The 27577-nt window shown below is 41.2% G+C and overlaps 1 protein-coding gene across 2 annotated transcripts in view; it reads right to left on the bottom strand.

Annotated features, from left to right (window-relative positions):
- PACRG (parkin coregulated) overlaps positions 1-27577 on the bottom strand; it is a 499437-nt gene that overhangs the window by 205418 nt on the left and 266442 nt on the right. The window contains exon 5 of one of the 2 annotated variants that reach the window (XM_038771408.1): positions 10971-11008. The exons of the other annotated variant lie outside the window; for it this stretch is intronic. Coding sequence (XP_038627336.1) covers positions 10986-11008 — 23 coding nt within the window. The 3' untranslated portion in view covers positions 10971-10985. Of the gene's footprint in view, positions 1-10970; positions 11009-27577 lie in introns of those variants that run through there. 2 annotated transcript variants of the gene reach the window in all.

Raw genomic sequence — 27577 nt, 5'->3', positions numbered from 1 at the left:
CACAGTAGTAGCATAACATGTCAATAAACCAATTACATCTAATTACAGAAATCTATATTTCCCAGCTTAATTATCAGAGAAGTAATATGACACAGTACCAGGAGGGAATTGAACAGAAGCATGTGGCTTGATTACTGAAGAAAAATAGCTATTTGGATATTGTTGTTGCTATTATTTTCAGTGTTGAAATTAACATTTAAGTGCTTACTATATGCCAGGCCCTGTTCTAGACACTACGGTAAATTTAATGAGGAAGAAATGAAGATGGTACCTAGTCTACAACACGTTCACAAACTAAATTAGGAAAGGCAGTTCATAAAATGGAAGAATGTAGATACACAGTGAAAACAATATAAAACAATATATAAGTGATGAACATAACAACTAAATAATACTTGGAAGAAAGAGACCATTGGCACCTCACGACTCAGGATCAACAATCCTTCGTTACAAACTGCTGTAATGTTCCCAACATGGAAAAGCCAGAAGTGCCTCGTGGGCAAAAATCAATGGAGGCATTTTATAAGAGCATTTAATTTGTTCCTCAGACCAAGGCAATTACATAGTTATAGCCGAAATAAAAAAAAAAAAGGAAACTGTCTAGAGTGGGGTAGCAAACAAATTCAAATGGATTGCTAAATGCTCGACAGTTATCCAAGTATTATTCCACAACTGTTTTCAACTGTTATATAAGAATTATAATGTTGTTCACGGATAGTACTCAAATCAAACATACAAATGGCATCCTAATATTAGATTCTCATACTACACCAAGATGACTTAATGATGAAAAGGAAAATGTAGAATATATTGTCGTAAAGGGCACTAGGGTGGTGATTTTGGGATTACTAACATGATTATAGATGAGTGACAGTAATTACGAGGGTGCAGAATTTGCCCCAGGAAGGTAGTAGAAATGTTGAAGATAAGTATCAAGAGGTATTGAAAGGGAAATTAAACCCCAACTATATAATAGATCTTAAATACTAAACTTGAAATACATCAATCAGTGGTATTTATTAAGCACTACTGTGAGCACTGTATTAAGACTTTGGAAGAGGAAAATATAATGGAGTTGGTAGAGATGATCCCTGCCCTCAAAGGCTGTGTAATCTTGCTCAAAGGAATATATGAATATTTTTCACGGGAAAATTAAAATATGGACTTCATGAATTATTAATGCTAACCATTTAAGAAAAACAGGCAGCCCTTCAAAATGGGTTAATCAGTAATGATGGAGAAAAAAAAGAATTGATGTCACAGACTGGGTTTGAAATTTAAAGAGCTACATAAAAGAATGTTTCACTAAGTGGTGGGGTCCATATGTATTTCTTCTCTAGGCACTTTCTCAAGTTCTGGCCCATGGGGTCAGGATAATCCAGTGATTTTACCGAGAATAAGGATGGCCTAGAGGATAGAGTATGGGCCCAGGAGTCAGAGGATCTGGGTTCTAGTCCCAGCTCCTCCACTTGTCTGCTGTGTAAACTTGGGCAAGTCACTTCACTTCTCATTGCCGGGTTACCTCATTTGTGAAATGGGGATTACGACTGTGAGCACCATGTAGGATAGGGATTGTGTCCAACCTGAGTGGCTTGTTTCTACCCCAGTGCTTAGAACAATGCCTGGTTCATAGTAAGCGCTTAACAAGTACCGTGAAAAAATCATAACAACATGAATTAAAGGGGGACTGTAAATTATTTGAAGGCAGGAAGTATGGTCTTTTGCTTCCATTGTGCTCCCAAGTGCTTAGCAGAGTGTTGTTTAAACAGTAAGCCCTCAATAAATACCGTGGATAACACTGATGAATTACGGTGATTTCTATGGCTAGCATTTTTGCTCCGGTAGTTTTTCCTACAGGAGGACATCTAATCCTAGAAGACAAAGTCTACACTTGCTACACCTTAGTTGAGGATGTGCTGCTGACTATTCCTCTACCTGCTGTTGAATGGCTGAACTCTCCAGGCTGGGTATGCCCAGGGGAAATCATAAAATACGACTGAATGATTGACTGATTGATTACTGTTTGGGTCACCTGGAAACAGGGTAGCCATACCTGACCCAGCTATGGAAATAGTGCTAAATGGGAAAGTTGCTGGGATATGCTCCCAGTGGTAAAATTGGTAAGGATTGGAATTATCAATCAATGTTGGGTTTTTTTGTGGCCAGTCTATTATATTTATTGAGCACTTACAGTGTGCAGAACACTGTACTAAGCGCTCGGGAGAGTACACTATAACAGACACATTCCTGGCCCACAACGAGCTTACAGTCTAGAGAAGGAGACACTAATATAAATATATTCATTGTGGGGGGGGAGATGAATTCATTCAATTGTATTTATTGAGCACTTACTGTGTGCAGAGCACTGTACTAAGTGCTTGGGAAGTACAAGTTGGCAACATATAGAGACGGTCCCTACCCAACAACGAGCTCACAGTCTAGAATGAATAAATGGAGAATGTGTCCCTTTATATTGTATATAAATATATTGTTATATTGTACTCTCCCAAGGGCTTAGTACAGTGCTCTGTACACAGTAAGCACTCAATAAATATCACTGATTGATTGATGTACAGAGTACTATACTAAGTGCTTGGGAGAGAACACTCTATCGGAATTAGTAGACATTACCAGACCATAGAAAGCTTAGAGGGTAGTGGATGGTATCATTCATTCATTCATTCAATTGTATTTATTAAGTGCTTACTGTGTGCAGAGCACTGTATTAAGTGCTTGGGAAGTACAAATCGGCGACAGAGACGGTCCCTACCGAGTACAGTGCTCTGCGCACAGTAGGCACTCAATAAATATGACTGAGTGAATGTCTTTGGGAAGTAGGTCTTGGGGCAAGCCAGAGTGTCTAACTTGTTCCTGAGTTACTCGTAGGAAATGGGCTGAGTTTAACCACCCGTTAAACAAATGCTCAAATGAACTCTGAGGTAGTCCAACCCTGTGAGGGAGTGATTTTTTTCTTTTCTTATGGTATTGTTAAGCACTTACTAAGGACCAGGCACTGTATTAAGTGCTGGGATAGATACAAGCTAATCAGGTTGGCCACAGCCCACATCTCACAGGGGCCCACAGTCTTAATCCCCATTTTACAGATGAGGTAACTGAGACATGGAGAAGTGAAGTGTCTTGCCCGAGGTCCCACAGCAGACAAGTGGCAGAGCCAGGATTAAAATCCAGGTCCTTCTGACTCCCATTCTACTTCTCGATTTAAAGTGCCCTCCCTCTGCAATCTAAATGGGCATCGCACAAATACGAAACAGGAATCAGATGCTTTCCACTTGCTACTGAAAAGCTTCCTTTGGCTTTGGCAACAGCAGAGATGATCGTTTGACTTTCAGGTGCCTGGAAGTGGCTGCAGAGTTTCGTGGAGTTCCAGCCAAACAGAGTTATTGTAAAGCGGAATGAGTCATGAGTCATAGGGTCTAATTTCTAGCTCTGCAGCTGATTCACCAGGTGACTCCATCCCAGTCATTTTGACTCTTTATGTCACTGGCTTTTCATTCTAAGAATTGCCGACGGTTTCATGGAGCTCTTCTGGGGGCGGGTTAATTTCAGAACATTTGTGCACTCTTTTAAAATGACCCCTTCTAAAGAGAGGTTTACTATCTATAAGCAAGTGACAGTGAGGCTACTGGTCTCATCTTTTATTCATTCATTCATCCACTCATCTGCTCTCGCTGGGGGGTACAGGTTGCCTGAACACGAAGGGAATAAGAGCCTTTTATTTCTTCAATGGTGTTTGTGAAGTGGCAGGCACAGTACTGAGCACTGGGGTAGATACAGGCTGTTCAGGTTAGACATAGAACATGTCCCACATGTGACCTACAGTCTTAATCCCCATTTTACAGATGAGGTAACTGAAGCACAGAGAAGTGAAGTGGCTTGCCCAAGGTCACACAGCAGGCAAGTGGTGGAGTGGGGATTAGAACCCAAGACTCCAAGGTCTGTGCTCTATCCAACAGGCCAGTCTGCTTTCTGCCCTTTTTTCCTTTGCCTGGGAAAGCTCACCTCCATGGAAGTTGGCTGGGGAATCCAGCTCAATGTTCTCAGTTATATAAGAGTATGGGTATTTTGGGGGCAAGGGATATTGATTTTGCTCCCTAAATCTAGGGTGTTTTTCTATTGCTTGAATAAGTAATTGATTAAATGCATTGATGGGAGAATTCATGCAATCATTATTTAACAAAGCATACACTTCAGAGGATGCTATTAAAAAACCATACAGCAAATCAACTGCTCTTGCCAAAAAAAAAAAAAGAAAAAGAAAAAATATGCATTCTTGCCATTTATTTTCACTTCATTAAAGGAGATTGATTCTCATATATTTTGAAGGAGCAAAATTCACTTTCGACAACACCATCCTCCTCCTTGTCCCAGACATCTGTAACCTTGCTATCACCTGTATTCCTCTCTATCTTTTAACTCCCCCACTCAGCTGGTCTCTAAATTCTGTCGGTTCTTTCTCTAAGCCTTTATGGGTCTGCCCATGACTTTCAAACCTGCCCTCTACTATCCAGATCAAGCCTTCATCGCCTCCTGCCTGGGCTAGCGTGAGAGCCCCCTTACTGATCTTCCTCCCTTCGATCCTCTTGCATATTCAGTCTATCCTATATAGACCTGCCTATATCATCAATCAATCATCAGTCAATCGTATTTACTGAGCACTTACTGCATGAAGGGCACTGTACTAAGCACTTGGGAGAGTACAATACAACAATAAACAGACACATTCCCTGCTCACAACGAGCTTACCATCTAGAGAGGAAGACAGGCATTAATACAGATAAATAAACTACAGATCTGTACAAAAGTGCTGTTGGGCTGGGAGGAGGGATGAAAGGAGGGAGCAAATCAGGGCAACTCAGAAGGGAGTGGGAAAAGAGGAAAGGAAGGCTTAGTCAGGGAAGGCCTCAGAGGAAATGTACCTTCAGTAAGGCTTAGAAGGCAGGGAGAGTTATCTCTGTCAGATAGGAGGAGGGAGGGCATTTCAGGCCAGAGATATGTTGTGTTTACTGAGCACATAAAGTGTGCACAGCATGGAACTAAACATCTGATTAGAACATAACAATAAAACTTAGTACAGTGCTTTGTACATAGTAAGAGCTCAAAAAATATGACAATTAATATAACAGAGTTGGTAGACACTTTTCCTGCCCATAACAAATTTAGTTTAGAGATTTCCTTACTCATCTCAAAACACTGATAGGAAAACATCATTCTCCTCCTTAAAACTTACAGTAGCTGCTCACTTGTTGCATAGACCAAAGCCTTTGACTTCAAGGGTCTCTATCAATGGTTTCCCTTTCATCTATCCACTCTCTTCTACTTTCCCTCAACTAGCACTCTTTACTCCTCCAAAACTAACCTTTAGCAAGTTACTAAAGTAAATTTGCTCCAAAACTGCATTTCTCTGGTCACTGTCTCTTCTCCAAACAATTGTTCATGCCTTTCTCCCTGCACTGAACTCCTCAAAGCCCTACTAAAAATCACAATTTTGCCAAGAGGCCTTCCCTGACTAAACTTTCTTTTACCCATCATTTTCGCCTTTTCCTCTGCATCGGCTATACACCTTGGTCTGAACCTCTGAAGAACTTTAATACTCACCCAATCCCCTGCCCTTCAGCACTTGCGTACAGATACTCTGCTGCTTCCCTTATCTTTACTGTATTAAGAATAATTATTAAATAAATATCAGTAAATGATCAACACAATAAATATCAATGCTATAATAAATGGTGCAAAATATAAATATAAAATGATAATATAAATAATATATAATATAAAACGGGCATAAATTAATGTAATGATGAATATATAAACAACGAATGATTTGTTGTTATTATTGTTATTATTACTGTACTTTTTAAGGGCTTACTACGTGTCAAGCACTGCAGTAAGCGCTGGGGTACATACAAGATAATTATGTTGGACATAGTCCCTATCCCATATGGGGCTCACAGTCTATGTAGGAGGGAAAAAGATTGAATCCCTATTTTACAGCTGAGGAAACTGAGGCACAGATCATTTAAGTGACGTCCAAAATCACACGGCAGAGAAGTGGCAGAACCGGAATTCGAACCCAGGTTCTCTGCCTCAACGGGCTCTTTCCACTAGGCCATGCTTCTTCTATTGTCTGTCTCCGCATGTAGACTATGGTATTTGTTGAGAGCTTACTATGTGCAGAGCAGTATACTAAGAACTTCTGAGCAAGGATCATAACGATCAACTCTGTTGTACTGTACTCTCCAAAGCACTGAGCACAGTGCTCTGCCCAGAGTAACAGCTTAACAAATACCATGAATTGATCTCCCCTGTACCTGGCTCAAAAACATTCCCTCCATAAATGGGGAGGGGGGAAAAAGCTTCCCTCCACCTCAATGTATGAATCAATCATATTTATTGAGCTCTTACTGTGCTCCGAGCACTGTACTAAGCACTTGGGAGAGTACAATAAAATAGTATAACAGACTTGATACATACGTGCCCTGCCCACAATGAGCTTACAAACTAGAGGGGGAGAAGGACATTACTATGAGTAAATAAATGACGAATAAGTACAGAGTGCAGTAAGACTGAGGGAGGGGTGAATAAAGAGAGCAAATCCAAGTGCAAGAGCGAATCTCCTATCAGTTCTCCCCTACCTCCTGGCATTCATCCACTTCCAACAGATATTTTGGCTGGACTTTGACATGGGCACCTTCAACCCAAATCCTTGAAATGATTCTGGAATATTTAAGGCAGCAGTTGCCAGAGGAATCAAGTGAAAAACGCATACATTTCCACAAGGGCACACACTAATAATAATAATGGTATTTGTTAAGCGTTTACTATGTGCCAGGCACTGTAATAATAATGTTGGTATTTGTTAAGCACTTACTATGTGCCAAGCACTGTTCTAAGCGCTGGGGGGGATACAAGGTTATCAAGGTTGTCCCATGTGGGGGTCAGTCTTAATCCCCATTTTACAGATGAGGAAAGTGAGGCACAGAGCAGTTAAGTGACTTGCCCAAAGTCACACAGCTGACAAGTGGCGGAGTCGGGATTAGAACCCATGACCTCTGACTCCCAAGCCTGTGCTCTTTCCACTGAGCCACAGTGCTTCTTGTACTTAGTGCTGGGGTGGATACAGGCAAATCAGGTTGGATTCAGTCCCTGTCCCACATGGGGTTCACGGACTCGATCCCCATTTTCCAGATGAGGGAACTGAGGCTCAGAGAAGTGAAGTGACTTGCCCAAGCTCACACCGAAGATAACTGACAGAGCTGGGATGAGAACCCATGATCTTCTGATTCCCAGGCCTGTGTTCTAACCACTAGGCCATGCTGCTACTCCCATCCACCCCAGGCCTTGCTCTACAATGGGGGCATCCAACATTCACCAGGATGTAGGGCAGGTAACATGTCTGCCAACTCTGCTTTATTGTGCTCTCCCAAGTGCTTAGTACAGTGCTCCACACATAGTAAGCACTCAGTGAATACCACTGACGATGATGTAACCCGGAAACCCTTAATTTGGAGTTGCGGAGCTTAGTCCGACAACTTTATGTTAAGCTCTTGTTAAGCCCTTCTTTTTTAAGCCCTTACTATGTGCAAGCACTGTTCTAAGCACTGGGTTAAAACCCAAGCCCTTGACTCCCAAGCCAGTGCTCTTCCCCCTAGGCCACGTTGCTTCTTAAGGTCCCAATGTGGCTAATTCATGGAATTTCAATGATAGACTGTACAACAGACAGAGATTTGGTCCAATTAAAGATAAACCGCTTGGATCTCGTACCCAACTCTTCAGATGGATTTGATCATATCGGGTCAAAGTTTTTCAAAGTTTATGCAAAACACTTCAGAAACTGCTAAAATTCCACAAGTAGAGTATCACTACAGCAACAACTGCTATGTTTCAATTCAGCAACAATAAATTCAGCTATTTATGAAGATAGCTAGATTTTAATATCTTAGGCACCAGCCCAAGAGAAATGGTGCAGAATTCTTAACTTCATTAAATGGATGACAGCATCCATTACTTAAGCACATTAATTTGTGTCAGCACACAAAGTTTTAAGAACAGAGGCCATGGCCAGATTTGAGGCCTGACTGAAGGGGAAGGGAGTTGTTGGCAGGAGGAAGGATGGGAGCCCGAAGTCGGGGATGAGAGAGTTGAAAGTGAGGGCCCGTGACTGAGGTAAGCTTGGGAGGAATGGAGACTGTAAATTGCGGTGTAGTGATTGCCATCCAGTTTGTGGGAGCTATGATTCTCTGGGGCCGGAAGCGGTAGGACTGGCTTCGGCCCCACACATTTTTGAGCAGAAACGATAGCATAAATAGTCTGCCTTGCTCAATCATGGTTTTAGGAAAGAATCAGGGGAGGAGCCATTCATTCATTCATTCAATCATATTTATTGAGCGCTTACTGTGTGCAGAACACTGTACTAAGTGCTTGGGAAGTACAAGTTGGCAACATATAGAGATGGTCCCTACCCAACAGTGGGCTCACAGTCTAGAAGAGCCAAAATGGAGGCTCCACCTTCTGCCCCCGGTCTTGGCACATTTGTAAGTGCATCGTGAGGTGCCATCATGGTGCTAGCGGACATAAAGTCTGGGAGAATTAGAAACCGCAAAGCAGACTGTAGTTATGGACTCACAGTCTGCCTTGCCTCCTATCAATGTCATCTTTCCATAAAGGCTGTGGGAGCAAATTAACAATGTAACACTAGATGCTTTGTTGCTCATCCTCAGCCTAAAAATGGCTTCATCAACGGCCATTTTATTCTTCACCCTGCAGTGTCCCTTCAAATTTCTCTGCCAATAGATTATCTGATACATTTTTATTCAAATGAGTACCTCGAAGAGAAGGGTAAAGTTTGGAACATGTGCCGAGAAGAGGCTGAGAGAATTAACTGACCAGCCTAATTATGGTTTTTGTTCTTTTTCTAAAATGTCCTTATAAACACTGAAGACATTCTCAAGTTCAACTCTGTGTAAAGATAAAACATCAGTAGGAAACCCAGATACAGTAAAATAAATAGAAATGAAATGAGTGGTCCCGAAGCATTAAGAGTATGCATCATTTATACAATTTGTGGCTCAGCAGAGTTAACGCAAAGCAAGTGGGGACACATAGTTCATTCATTAATTCATTCAATCGCATTTATTGAATGCTTACTATGTGCAAAAAATTGTACTAAGCACTTGGGAAAGTACAATGTAATGAGAAATCGATAAATTCCCTGCCCACAATGAGCTTACAGTCTAGAGAGGGAGACAGACATTAATATAAAGAAATATGTTTTTATCACAAGGATTCAGATAAGGGGTCAGTTTGAAGCTACGTGCACCTTGGTTCTCAAATTGAAATAACTCCACTGAAAACTGGATATTTTACTTGTAAATGAAAACGTTAATTGCCATAATGCAATAGAACTTAATGGAAAATGGAGTTCAATGTTCATTTGCATGTGAATTTTGCTCTACAGTTACTGTTTAACCTGGCAATTAATCAGTGATGTTAACAATATCTAACCTTACTACTAAAGATATTAAAAGTTAGACAGAATTGTATAATAACAATAGTAATAATAATAATAATGGTATTTGTTAGGCACTTACTATGTGCCAGGCATAGTACTAACCACCGGAGTGGATACAAGCAAATCATGTTGGACAGGGTCCTTGTCCCATCTGGGGCTCACAGTCTCAATCCCCACTTTACAGATGAGGTAAGTGAGACCCAGAGAAGTGAAGTGACTTGCCCAAGGTCACACAGAAGGCAAGTGTTAGAGCTGGGATTAGAACCCATGACCTTAGGACCAGGACCGTGCTCTATCCACTACACCATGCTGTTTTAGCTAAATGAGTGACACTATTGGTCTTAGGTTGTGACAGTGTGGCTTAGTGAATAGATCTGAGTAACAAGAGGTCTGGAGGTCTGATCAGGAGGTCTGGACCTTGCTTTCTGGGTGACCTTGGCAAGTCACATAACTACTCTGTGTTTCAGTTTCCTCATCTGTAAAATAGAAGATTAAATGGCTGTTCTCGCTCTTCCTTGGACTCTGATTATCTTGTATCTAACCCAGGGCTTCCCTTCTACTGGAAACTAGAGTTTCCAGTACTCTACCAATCTTGACTACAGGAGGGAGAGTGAAGCAGAGGCATATCCATTCCATTCCTAACCTGGGCCAGTGGCTAGCGAGTGGCAGGCAGTCTGCTACAAGTCAAAATTCACCTGTGCTGGGCAGCAGCAGCATGGGAGAGAGTCAAGGGCGGATACTCAATTTGACTGAGCAGGAGAAGGCAAACAACTGCAGATGGAGGTGGGAGCTCTGGGAGAAGCTTGTCCATGGCATGGCTTTGGGTCAGAGAAGATTCAAAAGCATAAGACAAGACACCCAGGGCATAGCACATAGGAGAAGCAACGTGGCCTAGTGGATAGAGCTTGGGCCTGGGAGTTGGAAGGATCTAGGTTCCGGTTCTGCTCTGCCACTTGTCTGCTGTGCAACCTTGGGAAAGTCAGTTAATTTATCTTTGCCTCAGTTACCTCATCTGTAAAATGTGAATCAAGACCGTGAGCCTCACATGGGACATGGTCTGTGTTCAACCTGAGTAACTTGTATCTACCCCAGTGCTTAGTACAGTGCATGATATACAGTAAGTGCTGAACCAATAACATAAAAAAGCCCTAAAAAATGCCACAGTTATTATGATTATTCAGTTTTATTCAGACTATCCTAAAGAGCTCAAGGAGGCAACAAGGAATCTCGAATCTGATGCACATGCAAAATAAAACTTGTGCTATCTTATTAAATCTAACAAGTTTGAAGCCATATGTCTCCTAAAAAAATTCAACATATTTGTTTACAAATATACATGAAAAGTGATGAGATGTATAGAAAATAAATATGACTTCCTCTGAATGATTTAACCACATTTTTTTCTGAAGTCTCCATTGAAGTTGATTCTGTGGTGCAGGTCGAGGTAGTTATTGGATCATATCAGAAGCAATTCTGCTCCTATCAAGGATTCCAGAAACAGAGTAAATTAATTCAAAAAGGGATTGTTTTAACTTCCATGTTAATTAGTTGGCAGTGAGTCCACCACCATTAATGTGAATTTGTGAGGTATTACTGTGCCATGAAGAATGGTTTCCTATTTCTCCTGTGTTTTATTTCATTTCCCTCTAGACTGTAAACTTCTCTCCAGATTGTAAGCTCCTTGTGGGCAGGGAGCGTGTCTACCAACTCTGTTTAACTGTATTCTCCCAAGTGCTTAGCATGGCCTAGTGGAAAGAGTATGGGCTTGAGAATCAGAAGGACCTGATCCTAATCCCAGATCCATACCTTGTCTGCTGTGTGACTTTGGGTAAGTCATTTAACTTCTCTGTGCCTCAGTTACCGCATCTATAAAATGGGGATTATGACTAGGAGGGACAGGGACTATGTCTGACCCGGTTATCTTCTATCTACCCCAGGTCTTAGTACAGTGTCTGTCACATGGTAAGTGCTTAATGAATATCACAGTGCTTATTATTACTACAGTGCTCTGCACACCGTAAGTGCTCAACGAATACGATTAATTGATAAATATCTGGGTGGGCAATACTAGACTAGCAGCAGCTCAACAAGACCCCTGGAACTATAGCAGCAACAGTTTAGGTAAAGATTCAAATGGGCATTAAAGAAGAGCAACGTAATATAACTTCTTTTTATGTGACTCCCGTCAAAGATTTGAAAACACTTAACAAATAGGACCTCATATAGGTAGTTAGTAAGTACTGTTTTCCTTCTCCAATATGCAAATGTTTTAACCTCACAAATATATATGAACAATAATAGAGTCTAAGGTCCCAGAGCAAAATATTTTCAACTCCACCACTGCCGTGACAAACATGAAACTGAATTGCTGGCAGAGACAATAACAGAACCTAGGACTACTAGCTCCCAGGAGTTGGCCATCCTCTAAGACTCAGCATTTATTTTATCCTAATTTCAAATAGAAAAAAAAAATATGTAAAGAACTGTTTTGCTATCCTGGCAATGTAAATCCAGAAAACTGAACAAGTGAAAAGCAAAGTCAGGACTTTCATGATCTCATAGCTTAAAGCAAGAAAAATGAAAGCAAGAAAGACTTTTCCAGTGATTTCTCTAAACCAGAGGGGCATTTTCAAAATCTGATGTTCCTCCTCAAAACTTCACCTTTCTATTCCATCTATTCACTTATGCTTCAGAGAGAACAATATAACAGAGTTGGTAGACACATCCTCTAAACCAATTTGGTTTATGGACTAATAGGAATCCAACTTTAATTTTTATTTGGTAAACCCATTGAATCAATCAATCATATTCATTGAGTGGTTCCTGGTTGCAGAGCACTGTACTAAACTCTTGGGAGAATATGATATAGCATAATATAACCCCTTATATAATATAACCCCAATTCCCCCTTTTAGACTGTAAGCCCGGGGTGGACAGGGATTGTCTCTATTGCTGAATTGTACTTTCCAAGCACTTAGTACAGTGCTTTGCACAGAGTAAGTGCTCAATAAATGACTGAATGAATGAATCACTCATGAATGCTTACTGCATGGATATTGCTGCACTAAATGCTCAGGAGAGTACCACGTAACATAATATAATCCCTTATATCAATAAATCAATCAATTGTATGTACTTAATGCTTGCTGTCTGCAGAGCATTGTACGAAGCTCTTGGGAGAGTACAATATAATAGACATATTTCCTGCCCACAACAATCTTACAGTTTACAGGGGTTATAATATATAATCCCTTATAAATATATTATTCCACATTCTATGATCCTGCATTTTCTGAGAGGCTCCTACTTAAATAAGTAATGCTATGAAGAAGGCCTCTGAAGTCAACAGAGTCCAGGAACTTGAAACTTTTCCCTATCATTCTCCCTTTCCACACTTCCTTATCTTTGAAATAAATAATTTTCATCAGGGTTAAATTTTAACTGTAGAGCAGGTTGAGCCAAGAAGAGCTGATTAATTAACTCAGTAATAAAATGATTGCAAGGGCCATTAAGAAATAGGTTTCCACTAGTTTCAATTTCAAATCACTCAGTGGTGATGATAATCACGTTCTCTCCAGCACATTCCCCAGAGAGGTTTTGGTTAATATGTTTAGAATAAAAATAGGAAACAATAGCAACAAAATGTCACGTGGAATTTCAAAGATCATTTCAAAAAAACAGAAGCTATTCATTAGAAAACCAAAAACCAAAAACAGAGTCAAAGGAATTGCTATACCAACTGAACCCCAAATCAACTATCACTTGTCCGACTGTCAGCTTGTTGTGGGCAGGGAACATGTAGGCTAACTCTGTTTTGTTGGGCTCTTCCAAGTGCTTAGTACAGTGCTCTGTACACAATAAGAGCTCAATAAATACAACTAAAAGATTGATTCTCTAACCCTGCCTGGCAGTTTATACTTGTTCCTGACATGCTTTGAGCTTTCAATAGAATGAAATCAGGGAATTTGAGAAGTTTCTTTCTTTCAACAATGTGGGCTTAGTGTGCTGTGTCAGTGTTAGCGTGTCTGCTTATGCCCATGTGTATGCTGTACTATTCTGAAAAGTTTCCTTAATGTGAGGTTTTGTAAACTCAAATGCTGCAGGATAAGTGGGTGTGCTGCACAGGGAGAACTTTTGTAACTTTTCAAAATCATAACTGAAATCTTGCTAGCAGTTTATTTTATGCTTTGAAGCATGAAGGCTGCATATCATGTCACCTTAAACGGCTAACTAGAGATTTGGACGCCATTTAAATCAATGCCTCATCATAACATTAAGGATAATACCTTCTATTTATTTAGGTGATTCTCTATAGGAACTCATGATTCACCATTAACGTAATTTACCCTGATTTTTCCCCCAAATATTGCTTTAAGAGCCCCTTCTGTGAGACCTGGATTTCATTCCAACATCCTAGTCACCGCCGCGCATCAGAGCCATGAAGGACAGCTAATGGAATACCAGCTGAGATCCACAAGCTGGAAAGAGGTACGTTGCTTGTTACCTCTCAGGGCTTTTCTCAAAATATAGAAAAATGGAAGGGAGGACACAATTTCAAAGATGCCACCATTATCGAAATCTTCAAGAAGAAAGAGGAAAGCTGATTGCAGAAAGTATTGTGGCTCTTCATTGTGGTCAAGGTCCTAATTCAAGTGCTCTGGGACCACTTCCTGAACAACAGCTTATTGTGGGCAGGGAAGGTGTCTACCCTCTCTGTTATAATGGACTCCCCCAAGTGCTTAGTACAGTGCTCTGCCCATAGTAAGCATTCAATAAATATTACTGATGCTGGTGAATTTTACTTCGCCTTTCCAAAATTGTAATGCAGCATAGTGGGGTACAGGAAATATAATCTTTACTACATGTTAGATACAAGAGAAATACTGGAAACAGAATCAAAACTTCTAATAGAGTGTTCTTAGAGTTGATGAAAATATTTTGCATCATTGGTATATCAGGTATTTACAGGTATTTCAGGATATACCACTGTCCTCCCTAGACCATGAGCCCCGTATGGGACAGGGATTCTAACTAACCTGATTATCTTGCATCTACCTCAGCGCTTAGCACAGCACTTGACACATGGTAGGAGCTTAACGAATACCACAATTATTACTATTACTACTTAGTAAAGTGCTCAGCATTGAGCACATGTTCAATAAATACTTTGAATTGATGAACTGATTGGTCGGTTTGGGGAAAGGGAAGCAACGGGCCCCAGAGATGATTGAGATCTTAAATGGATACCAGCCCTCAGGAGTTTGAAGCTCCTTCTACCAGCAGACAAGACAAATTTCCAGCTTGCCTCTCTGTCTCTGAGGCAGAACTTCAGGGAAAACTTGGCAGAAAAGTCCTTCTGGCTATCCTGAGTGACATCATAAGGGGGTGATGTTTTGGACATAGAGGCACTTCCGATGCTTTTCACCCTCCCTTGAGAGAAGGTCAGGAACTACCACTTACTTCTTGGGATACTTAAACACCTGCTGGGATAAATCAATCTTTCATATTTATTGAGTCAACTGTGTGCACAGCACTGTACTAAGCATTTGGGAGAGTACAATTTAACAGAGTTGGTAATAAAAATGATAAAAAACAATGATGGTACTTGTTAAGTGCTTACTACATGTCAAGCACTGTTCTCAGCACTGTGGCAGGTGCAAGCTAATCAGGTTGGACACAGTTCCTGTCCCACATAGGGCTCACAGCTCTTAATCCCCATTTTACAGATAACTGAGGCACAGAGGAGTGAAGTGACTTGCCCAAGGTCACACAGCAGACAAGTGGCAGAGCTGGGATTAGAATTTGGGTTCCTTCTGATTCCGAGACCCGTACTCTACCCACCAGGCCACACTGCTTATCCAGTGGACAGATTTCCTGCCCACAATGAGTTTACAGTCTAGAATAATGTCTGATTATGGATTGAAGAGTGAGGGAACTGGGGCATAAATCCAGAAGGGGAGTTTGGATTGGAAGGAGCCTCTGCAGGAAAATCTAGGGGGCTGCTGATTTTAGCCATTTCTGGGATCCCAGTGAAATCTGCCTGAGGCAAGGTATCGATCGTCGGTTTACAGAGATAGAACTGGTAGGTGACGAACTCAGGGTGTTGCCGCATGTCAGGGGCAGAGCCAGTAATAGAAGTGATGTCTCCTGATTAGCTGTTTGGGGTCCTATCTGACAGATCGTGCTGCCTCTCATTTCCAGAGTCTCATTAAGTTAGTTTCATGCTAACACATCATGCCCGAGAGAATGAACGTCAAAATGTTGCTATAGCAACGAGAGCATGCATCCATTTTGGTGTGTTGCCATGGGAGGTGTGCCTTAAGGATGGTTGCAGCTGCCGTTTCCGTCTCCTAGGTGCTCTATTTAACCTCCTTCAGCGACCCCTCAGGATGGGGGAGGCCCATGTCATTTTCCAGCCATCGACCTGAAGGGCAGACAGGATCACACCTGACCTGGTCTTGTGACATGAACTAATGGGGAACCCGGGGTGGGGGAAGGGTAACGTCTGACCCGCAGCAGGTGCTAACCCACCCCATGTTAGCCTGGAGGTGATAGCTTTCCTCGTCCCACAAGCTTTTCCAACCCCAGGCCCACCTACATCTTTGGGGAAAGAAACAAAGAGGCGGAGAGGCTTTTTTTTCCCACTGATAATAATGATAATAATGATGGCATTTGTTAGGTGCTTACTATGTGCCAAGCACTGTTCTAAGTGTTGGGGGGATACAAGGTAATCCTGGGGCTCACAGTCTTAATCCCCATTTTCCAGATGAGGGAACTGAGGCACAGAGAAGTTAAGTGACTTGCCCAAGGTCACATAGCTGACAAGTGGCAGAGCCGGGATTAGAATCCATGACCTCTGATTCCCAAGCCCGTGCTCTTTCCTCTGAGCCATGCTGCTTCTCCAACTGATCATATTGTCTTGAGTGATGGGATGCTAAGGGAGGAAGAAGTAGTGGCAAGGAGCAGTCGAAAGCAACCACGATGGCAGGGGGGAAGAGAAGAGAGAAAACAAAGATGAGGAGTGGGAGGAATGGCAAGAGGCAGCAGACCCAGAAGGAGCCCTGAAAGCAGAGAGGCAGACCTGGAATCTTTATATTTTGACCCAATTAAAAAAAAATGAATTGAGGATGGATAGGATGCCGCTTGTCTGCTGTGTGACTTTGGGCAAGTCACTCAACTTCCCTGTGCCTCAGTTACCTCATCAGAATAACGGGGATTAAGTTTGTGAGCTGCATGTGAGACAAGGAATATGCCCAACCTGAGTAACCAGGGCTTAGTACAGTGCCTGGCACATAGTAAGTGCTTAATAGATACCATAGAAAAGATAAAATTGGAGAAGAGATGAAAAATCCATGCCACTATTATATTCCTTTTGGACAACCACAGTCTCTTCTCTGTTTGACCTAGCTCAAATTCCTTTAGTAACTCTTTCATACTTCCATCAAGAATGGCCAGGCTTCTCCTTGTTACCACTTTTATCCAGCTTTTTCAAACTCTATGCCATTATCTCCATCACTATCATCATTAATGGGATTTGCTAAATGCCTCTGAAGTAGAACACTACTGGCTCTGTGCACTGTACTGGGAAATGTTCATTCTCTTGGTTGTGATATGTTAGCATCGAAGTATCCTGATGTAACTAAGAAAATGAGAGACGACTAATCAACTGCATTTCCTGAGTACTTACTATGTGCAGAGCACCGAACTAAGCACTTAGGGGAGTATAATACAACATATTTGGCAGATACATTCCTTGCCTACAAGGAGTGTTCAGTTTAGAGATGGGATGACTACCTGATCAATCTGATAGAGCATTATTTGCCCAGCCAGGGGACCTGGCTTATGCTACTCTATTCTAAAGTATTTTGGGGTGAATCCTAGGTATTCTTCCTTTGAATCAATCAATAAATCAACCAATCAATGGCATGAATTGAGCACTTACTGTGTGCAGAGCGCAGTACTAAGCACTTAGGAGAGTATAATACAACAGGGTTGGTAGACATGGCCCCTGTTCACATGGAGTTTACAGACTAGAGAAGAGCTTACAGTCTAGATTTTGAAGTTACCAATATCCTCAAAATTTGCAATTGATAAATAGTAAAATCTGTTCTTCCCCAAAGTACATCTCATGCAGTTGTTTTGACTCCTTTCACCTATGTCTTGCTTGGTTAAGAACCTGAGTCTTGACCAGTTCCCCTCTAGAATGTAATCTCACTGTGGTTAGGGACTATGTCTGTTATACTGTACTCTCCTAAGCGCTTAGTACAGGGTTCTGCACACATCAAGTGCTCAATAAATACTACTGACTGACTGACTGACCACTTCCGGGCATAAACTTCAACATAATTATCTTCAAAATACCAAGGAAAATCTTTAACACAAAATGACTTGTTAAAATCTCCCATATTTGTTTTCAGCTGTATCATGGATCACTTCAAATGGATCACTTCAGGAGCCTTAGACTCAACCCACAAAGTATCTTGGGTGTTCATGTGAGACCGGATGACAGCAGGATACCCAAACACTTATGTGGATGGTCCAAAACATGGTATAGGCACACATTTTTAAGCTATGTGGAAAAATGGAAAGCAGTTCTAGACATAAATAGTAAATGCATCTGTACAACAAAGGATTATCTTATTCACTTTGGACGGATAGTGGATCTTATGTGTCTGGATGTAGTCTAGTAGAGTCTTCAATACCGGTTGGTTTGGCTCCATTATTCAGATTCTCAACAGTCTAGAAATAGCAGAAAAGAAAGATAAAATCCAGCCAAATACTCTCCCGACTTGGCTGTTACTTTCTTTGGCTGAATGTCTAGACTTAGACAGACTTAGATTTGGCTGGAATCCTCTTACTGCCCTCCTTTTTCTGCTTATTTCTTACTCTCCTGATCAGTGAAGTCATTCCTGCCTAGTGTATGAGCTCTACTTTTCTGACCTTTATCTCCATCTGTAACTTAGCATTGAGATTCATCGTAAGGCTAGGTGAAAATTCTGCTCACGTCACTAACGGCTCCAACCTTTCCTGCCCCGAAAATCAAGTAGAACCAGTCACGTCTCTCACAACCATTAGCATCATTATCAAGAGCAATATTGAGTGTCTTCTATGCACTCCAGCTATCTCTATCCCTCCAATTGATCTTGCTCTTCAATTTTTGTTGCTCTTTGCCTTTCAGGATGATCATGAATGTCGGAAGAACTCTCAGAGTTTGGTTCACTCAGGCTCTGTACTTAGGACTTCTACTCTGCCTCTAACTGCTCATTGTTTAACCAACTTTGGTAATATAATAATAATATTATTATTATTATTAATATCATGGTATTTGTTAAGCACATACTATGCGCCAGGCCCTGTACTAAGTGCTGGGGTAGATACACAGTTAGTGGGTTGGACACAGTCCCTGTCCCACATAGGACTTTCAGTTTTAATCCCCATTTTACAGATGAGAGAACTGAGGCCCAGAAAAATGACTTGCCCAAAGTCACACAGCAGACAAGTGGCAGAGCCAGTTTTAGAATCTAGGTCCTTCTGACACCCAAGCCTGTGCTTTATCCACTAGGCAACACTGCTTCTCTGATGTACCTCTTGCCTATCAATTGAGTACCTAGAGCAAAGCCCTTCAGGCCAAAATGAGTTTAGGATGTACATGACTCTCAGAAAGTGTTCCTTAAAAAGGCTTAGCACCTCTCTCTCATGATGATGATGATGTAGGGAATGTCTCTATATGTTGCCAATTTGAACTTCCCAAGCGCTTGGTACAGTGCTTTCACACAGTAAGTGCTCAATGATGCGATCGAATGAATGAATGAATGATGATGAGAGTATTTTTGAAGCACTTACTATGTGTCAAACATGTTCTAAAGGCTGGGGTAGATAAAAGTTCATCAGGTTGGATGTAGTCTCTATCCCACATGGGACTCACGATTTAATCCCCATTTTACAGACGAAAGAACTAAGGCACAGAGAGGTTAACTGATTTGCCCAAAGTCACAAAGCAAGCAAGAGCTGAGCTGGGATTAGAAGCCAGGCCTTCCAACTCCCAGGCCCATGCTCTTTCCACTAGGCGACACTGCTTCACAATTCCTAGCAATTAGGCACTGTAGCAAAGGCACTGTTTATCTTCTAAGAACTTGTCAAATAGATTTTTTTTCCAAATCAAATCAATCAATCAATCAATCAATCGTATTTATTGAGCGCTTACTATGTGCAGAGCACTGTACTAAGCGCTTGGGAAGTACAAATTGGCATCACATAGAGACAGTCCCTACCCAACAGTGGGCTCACAGTCTAAAAGGGGGAGACAGAGAACAGAACCAAACATACCAACAAAATAAAATAAGTAGGATAGAAATGTACAAGTAAAATAAATAAATAAATAGAGTAATAAATATGTACAACCATATATACATATATACAGGTGCTGTGGGGAAGGGAAGGAGGTAAGACGGGGGGGATGGAGAGGGGGACGAGGGGGAGAGGAAAGAAGGGGCTCAGTCTGGGAAGGCCTCCTGGAGGAGGTGAGCTCTCAGCAGGGCCTTGAAGGGAGGAAGAGAGCTAGCTTGGCGGATGGGCAGAGGGAGGGCATTCCAGGCCCGGGGGATGACGTGGGCCGGGGGTCGATGGCGGGACAGGCAATAGCGAGGTACAGTGAGGAGATTAGTGGTGGAGGAGCGGAGGGTGCGGGCTGGGCAGTAGAAGGAGAGAAGGGAGGTGAGGTAGGAGGGGGCGAGGTGATGGAGAGCCTTGAAGCCCAGGGTGAGGAGTTTCTGCCTGATGCGCAGATTGATCGGTAGCCATTGGAGGTTTTTGAGGAGGGGAGTAATATGTCCAGAGCGTTTCTGGACAAAGATAATCCGGGCAGCAGCATGAAGTATGGATTGAAGTGGAGAGAGACACGAGGATGGGAGATCAGAGAGAAGGCTAGTGCAGTAGTCCAGACGGGATAGGATCAAATCAAATCAAATCAAAGTTTTAAAGACACTCTTAGAGGTCCCAGCATTTCAGTGAGATGGACCCGTGAATGCCAGTGCATTAGTCATCATAGGAACCAGGTGAACTTCAGAGTTTCTCAATAGTTGGTGCCATCAGAAGAATCATAAGAATTTGGTTCTAATAATTTCGGAGTTGAGTCTCCGAAGGAGCTTATTTCTGGTCTGGTGGGCAAAACAAAAAACTCTGAAACGAAGGCATGTCTATTTCTAGGTGAGGTGTCAAAGTAACCATTGTTTGACCACAGTTCTGGTTACACAACCTGACTGTAGAAATAAATGTAAGTGATTTTTGAAAACTAACTGTGAATGAGACAGCTACATGTAATTAACTGTTATCGGAGAATTGATGGTTATTATTAATTGCACAACTGGGAAAATGGATAGAGGCAATGCCTTTTCCTTTCTGCATTTTATGACAATATCCACAAGTTAAAATAATGAAATAGATCTTGGATAAATTGCTTCTACAGACAAAAGAACTCAAAATACAAAAATAAATGAATAATAATGGCTCCTGTTAATTAGCCTAATATCTCTTTGGGCTTAAAAGGGAGTCTATTAAACAAAGAATTAAGGATTTAATAGGTACTTATAGTAATGCATAATACTTTCCATACTAAAATTTACCTGAGGATTTAACAATTATTATAGTACCAAAGACATCTAACAGCACTGAAGAAATTACATATTAATAAATGATTTTTTTCAATGCTTTCCCCTACCAGTTACTTACCTGATATAGTTACCTAAGACTTTCCAGGGCTGAAACTCTTGTTTCTAGTGTCTTTACTGATCTTTACTGAAATTCAAGGTGTGCTTTTTTGTTAAACTGAACAAATTAAACTATTAAGACACCAAAAGGAATAGTTAAGTGTTATATCAGTCTAATCATTACCTGAGTTCATTCCCTTTTACATAATGTGTTTCAACCAAGAAATTAAATAATAATTGGAACTCAACCACAAATTACAGTACAGGCAGGTTAGTTCTTTAAATTTGCTGAATTTTCTCCCCTAAACTTTTATAAGGTACATTTTTTCATAATAAACTTGTCATGTAGCAGCCCTGTTTAATATAATAACCAATTATTTTAGAGGAAATTAAATTCTTATAGGGATTATTAGGTTGAGGAATTATTTACTTGGGAAACCCAAGATGAGTAGTTGAGGTAGGATTTGAAAGTTTGATAAATAACCAACATGCTGGTGACACTGGGTTGTAGAAGCAGCGTGGCGCAGTGGAAAAGAGCCCGGGCTTTGGAGTCAGAGGTCATGGGTTCAAATCCCAGCTCTGCCAATTGTCAGCTGTGTGACTTTGGGCAAGTCACTTAACTTCTCTGGGCCTCAGTTCCCTCATCTGTAAAATGGGGATTAAGACTGTGAGCCCCCCGTGAGACAACCTGATCACCTTGTAACCTCCTCAGCGCTTAGAACAGTGCTTTGCATGTAGTAAGTGCTTAGTAACTGCCATCATTATTATTATTATTATTAGAATCATTGTCACCACCTCAGTTGGGGAACTAGGAACAATCTGGCAATGCATAGATTTCCAGAGCAAATCAATGGAGTATTCCCACAGAATGTAGGTAGACTGCAGTGCTTGAAAGACACTGACAGCATTCCAAAGAACATTTCGGCAACAAAAACTCATCAGATTGGAGGTTTCTTCCAGACCTACTGGCTATAATTATATGGTATGAAAAAAGCTACTTTAGGGACAATGTCACTGTACTAGAATAGAATTATTGAACACTGCAATCGGCAACATTTTTACGCTTTTTAAACCCAAATCCCTTACATGGAATGTCTATAGAATGCTGAAATGACATTTGGAAAATAAATATGTATCCCAACAGGCATTTTACAATGGTCCCCGAAAGACTACGTTGGTCCATTTTTTTGTTGTTGTTGTTAGAACTGTGATTGCTTAGTGTTACAGATGTCTCTAAATCATTCAGCCTGAAAATGTTAAGAAACAGGGCACTCTCCTACCACTAGAAACAGTAATGGGAATAATCACATTTCAAAAAGCACAACTGTCTAAAAAATAAGACAGCGTCTTCTCAGAGCCATGTCTATTTAAGATACTCCAAATGCAGGGCTGGAAGACCTGTGTTATAATACTCTACCCTAAATCTTCTTGAAAAATTCAGGCAGCACCTACAATTGTACAATAATCCACTTTTACTGCAGATAAGTAAGTGCTAATCTAAGAAATAAAATGCTTTTTGGATTTACAGGCATAAAATTAGATGAAAATTTTAGCAACTGCAGTTGGAAAACAGCTCCTTTTATTTCCCCTGACAAATCCAGTAAATATTTTAACAATTGAAATAATTTACCAGAACTCCAGTTTAAATCTGTAGTGCACCTTAGCTCTCCTGGGAAGCTGCTGAAAAGGAGAAATGAAATTCTTTTGTATCTATTTTTGAATTCATCCATCTGGAGAATCCTTACAGAAATTTTTGACCATTTCAAAGCTTGATTTTAAATTCCATATCCTCCATGACTAACTACAAATTTAAAATTGGCATTTGGAACTGAAACACAGGCTTTGATTGTTTGGCTAACAGACTCACAGGCTATGTTTTGTCGGAAGAATGAACCTCAGGTCAGTGTTAGCTTTTAATGGGTTATTAGCCATTGGTTAGTTATATATTATAACTTACTTCTTTATATTAATGAATTTCCCTCACTAGACTGTAACCTAATTGTGTGTGCCAACTTCATTGTATAGTACTCTCTCAAGAGCTTAGTACAGTGTTCATAGTAAACATTCAATAAATACTATTGATGATGGTGATGATGTAGGGGTCTGCAAAATTATTCACTTCTGCATTCACAATTTATATGAAGCTATTTATTGATAGTTTTTATCTGCATCTTCAAATAAAATGTAGCCGAAAATTTTCTATCTGCAAGCTATTTGATTACGTGCAGGGTTTTAGTATTTACATTACTTCAAATATCTTTACATTTTGTGCTCATAAATGAGCTGTCACATTACATAGATTGTGAAGGTCTCCAAGGGCATTGTCTAATTCCCATCTAGGTGTCCTTCCCAGTGCTTAGTACAGTGTTCTGCACACAGTAACTGATTAATAAATACTACTATTATTACAACGAAATAGTTTGTAAACGCTACTAACCTGAACAGGTAACAAGAAGGTGGGTGTACATGAGGCTAAATAAATTATGGTTTTGAAATAACGGCAAGATCCCCCTTTGTTAGGATAGCAGCAAGGCCTAGTGGAAAGAGCACAGGCCTGGGAGCCAGGAAAGATGGGTTCTAATCCCGGCTCTGCCACTGGTGTGCTATGTGACCTTGGGTAGGTCACTCAATTTCTCTGTGTCTCCGTTTCCTTACCGGTAAAATGTGGATTAAATATCCTTTATCCCATCCCTTTAGACTGTAAGCCCACTGTGGAACAGGGATTGTGTCTGACCTGAATACCTTGTTCTACCCCAGAGATTTAGTACAGTTCTTGGCATAAAGTGCTTCACAAATACTATTATTATTCTATTAATATATATGATAGTTAAATAATAATTATTGATAAGAGTATTTGTGAAGCACTTATGTGCCACTGTACTGTGACACTCAATAAATATATGCTATATATATATGTTATATAATATATGTTGTTATATAACATTAGTACATTAGTACTCACTAAATATGACTGATAAGAATAAATCATATTCACTGAGTCCTATTGTGTGCCCAGCACTGTACGAGGCACTTGGAAGAATATAATCAGAATTAGTAGACACATTCCCTGCCCACAATGAGCATACAGTGTACAGTGGGAGACAGACACTGACGTACATAAATATATTACAGATAATTATGTAAGTGCGTGGGGGGGGGGGATGAGGGTAATAGTAATTATTAATGATGCACATATTAGGGGCTTCAATTTCAATCTAAGGAATGGGGGAGCTGGCATTAATACTATTTGCTATAAAATATGATGGATATAGTGAAATACAGTTTGAGGTGAAGCAATTATTTCATTAGTTGACCAGCAGGAGGCATTTGTTAGATGGCTGGGTCACTGCCCAAGCAGTGTGCTTTAAAATACTTTCCAACAGCTCTGTCAATAAGGCTGACAAGAAAATTGCAGGGAAGTAAAAAGACAAGATAAACTATTAAGCACAGGGTGCAGAAGAACTGAGTTAGTCTACACCTCCTAGAAGCCATTGAGAAAACCTGGGAGGAAATGGTCTCCCCTACCAATGGTCCTCTGGACAGGACTACATTTTCCTCAGAGAACACTTTAGGAAATTCTTTGATCTGGTGTGCAATGCCTTGACTTCTGCCTTGCTGTTCCTTCATCTCTGCTTCCTGCCTGGAATCTGGCTAGAAGTAGTTCTCTCTGTGGTGAGATATTTTTCTGTTCCTTTCCCTCATATCTTTAGGCTAGCCATACAGTTTAGCGCATGGCTAGGGGATTTTGAATAATAATAATAATGATGATGGCATTTATTAAGCACTTACTATGTGCAAAGCACTCTTCTAAGCGCTGGGGAGGTTACAAGGTGATCAGGTTGTCCCATGGGGTGCTCACAGTCTTAATCCTCACTTTACAGATGAGGTAACAGGCACAGACAGGTTAAGTTACTTGCCCAAAGTCACACAGCTGACAATTGTTGGAGCCAGGATTTGAACTCATGACCCCTGACTCCAAAGCCCGTGCTCTTTCCACTGAGACACGATGCTTCTCTTTGAAAACAGGAAATTAAGCTTTGCATTTGCATCCTTAAACCTCCCTGTCTTTGAAAGCTGTTTTGTAAATCTCTCAATCTTTGGATGTTTGTGGGACGAGCGCAAAGCCAAGCACACAAGTGCCCAATAAGTACCACTGATTTATTGATCTATTGATTGACACCCTGCATTTTTCAAATGGGGGGAGAACAGCATGAGAAGCAACGTAGCCTAGTGGAAAATGAACAAGCCTGGGAGCCAGAGGACCCAAATTCTAATCCCAGCTCTGCCAGTTTTCTACTGTGTGATCTTGGGCCAGTCATCATCTCTGTGTCTCAGTTTCTTCACCTGTAAAATGGGGATTCAATCAAACTGTTCTCCCTCCTACTTAGACTGTGACCCCCATGTGGGGAAGTGACTGTGTCCAGCCTAATTTGTATCTACCTCAGTACTTAGAACAGTGCTTGTCAAATAGTAAGAGATGAAGAATAAGAAGGAAGGGGGAAGGGTGGAGAAGAAGAAGGGTCACCAAGCACCTCGGAAAAACTGTCCTAGCTTCCAATTTTACCGTATCTTTCCCGTCCTTGCCTTCCAGAAATGCGGTTTTCCACAGTCCACCAGCCTCCAAAAGGCCTGAACTCTGGGGATTCTTTTTCAGGGGGGTACGTAGAGCAGGAGCAGGATCAAGGAGAGTTGGAGGAGTGGAATAGCCCCAGTATGACAGAATTCCCTCTATGGGCTATGAAGCAAAACTATTGGATGTGGTTAGAAAAAAAATGACCACATCCCCCATGAGGCAATCCCTATTGAAATAATTTTGATGATGATGATGATTTGGTATTTGTTAGAGTTGCTATGTGCTAAGCACTGTTCTAAGCACAGGGGTAGATACAAAGTTAACAGGTTGGATGCAGTCCCTGTCACACGTGGGGATTACAGTCTTAATCCTCACTTTACAGGTGAGGTAACAGAAAAGTGAAGTGACTTGCTCAAGATCACACAGCAGAAAAGTGGCAGGGTTGGAATTAGAACCCAGGTCCTTCGGACTCTCAGGCCTATGCTCTATCCACTGTACCACCTGGCTTCTCCATCTGTGATGGAATTAGCCACAGGAAAAGTCACGTCAAAATTGGACACAACATGTCTGCACTTCTCAGATCTGATGAAAGACTACCGGCATTCAATGAACAGGCATAGTCCATGGCTATATAGTCCACGGCAATTAAAGCACCTCATGTCTCATGTTCTCCCCCTCATCCCCCTGTCCATCCCCCCCATCTTACCTCCTTCCCTTCCCTACAGCACCTGTATATATGTATATATGTTTGTACATATTTATTACTCTATTTATTTATTTATTTATTTATTTATTTTACTTGTACATATCTATTCTATTTTATTTTGTTAGTATGTTTGGTTTTGTTCTCTGTCTCCTCCTTTTAGACTGTGAGCCCAATGTTGGGCAGGAACTGTCTCTATATGTTGCCAATTTGTACTTCCCAAGCGCTTAGTACACTGCTCTGCACATAGTAAGCGCTCAATAAATACGATTGATGGTGATGATTGATGATGTCTTTTAGTAGGTTTTAATGCTTTAGATACGTTCTGCGGCTCCACCCTTCAAATATCCATTGCAGCTACAGCCGGGTCTTCTCTGCCAATGTCAGTTGGTGAAGAAATGTCCAAAACTCTGTTTATTAATAGCCCTCGTGAAATCTGCTTCATTAGTCAGCTAATGAGAGGGAGATTTGCCTCTTGTACTTTTCTGTGGCAATCAGTTTCTCAGGACCTGTAAGGACTTACGAGAAGCAGCGTGGCAGGTGGATAGAACACAGGCCTGGGAATCAGGAGGACCTGGGTTCTAATCCTAGATCTGCCACTTGCCTACTGTGTGACCTTGGGCAAGTCACTTCACTTTTCTGTGCCTCAGGGACTTCATCTGTAACATAGTGATTGAGGTTGTAAGCCCCATAATTAGCTTACATCTACCTGAGGGCTTAATACAGTGCCTGCCACATAGCAAGCACTTAACAAATACTTTCAAAAAAAAAAGAAGCGAGCAGTTTCAATATTCCTCCTGTTGGCCCCAATCTAACTAATGTCTTAATTCTCCCCTGGCTCAGCTAGGATCAGCTAGGCTCAAGACTGGAAAATTGAGCAAAGCTCTTCATCTGCCAAGGAGATACACGAGGGCTAGCTACTTGCCCGGACTCAGCATGACCTAGTGGATAGAGCACAGGCCTGGGACTCAGAAGGACCTGGGTTCTAATCCCTGCTCTACCACGTGTCTGCTGTGTGACCTTGGGCAAGTCACTTCACTTCTCTATGCCACATTTATCTCATTTGG

This window comes from Tachyglossus aculeatus, chromosome 2, assembly GCF_015852505.1.
Source record: "Tachyglossus aculeatus isolate mTacAcu1 chromosome 2, mTacAcu1.pri, whole genome shotgun sequence".
Lineage (NCBI taxonomy): Eukaryota > Metazoa > Chordata > Mammalia > Monotremata > Tachyglossidae > Tachyglossus > Tachyglossus aculeatus.
The sequence above is the reverse complement of the archived record's forward strand: the minus strand, read 5'-3'. Positions and strand labels throughout refer to the sequence as shown.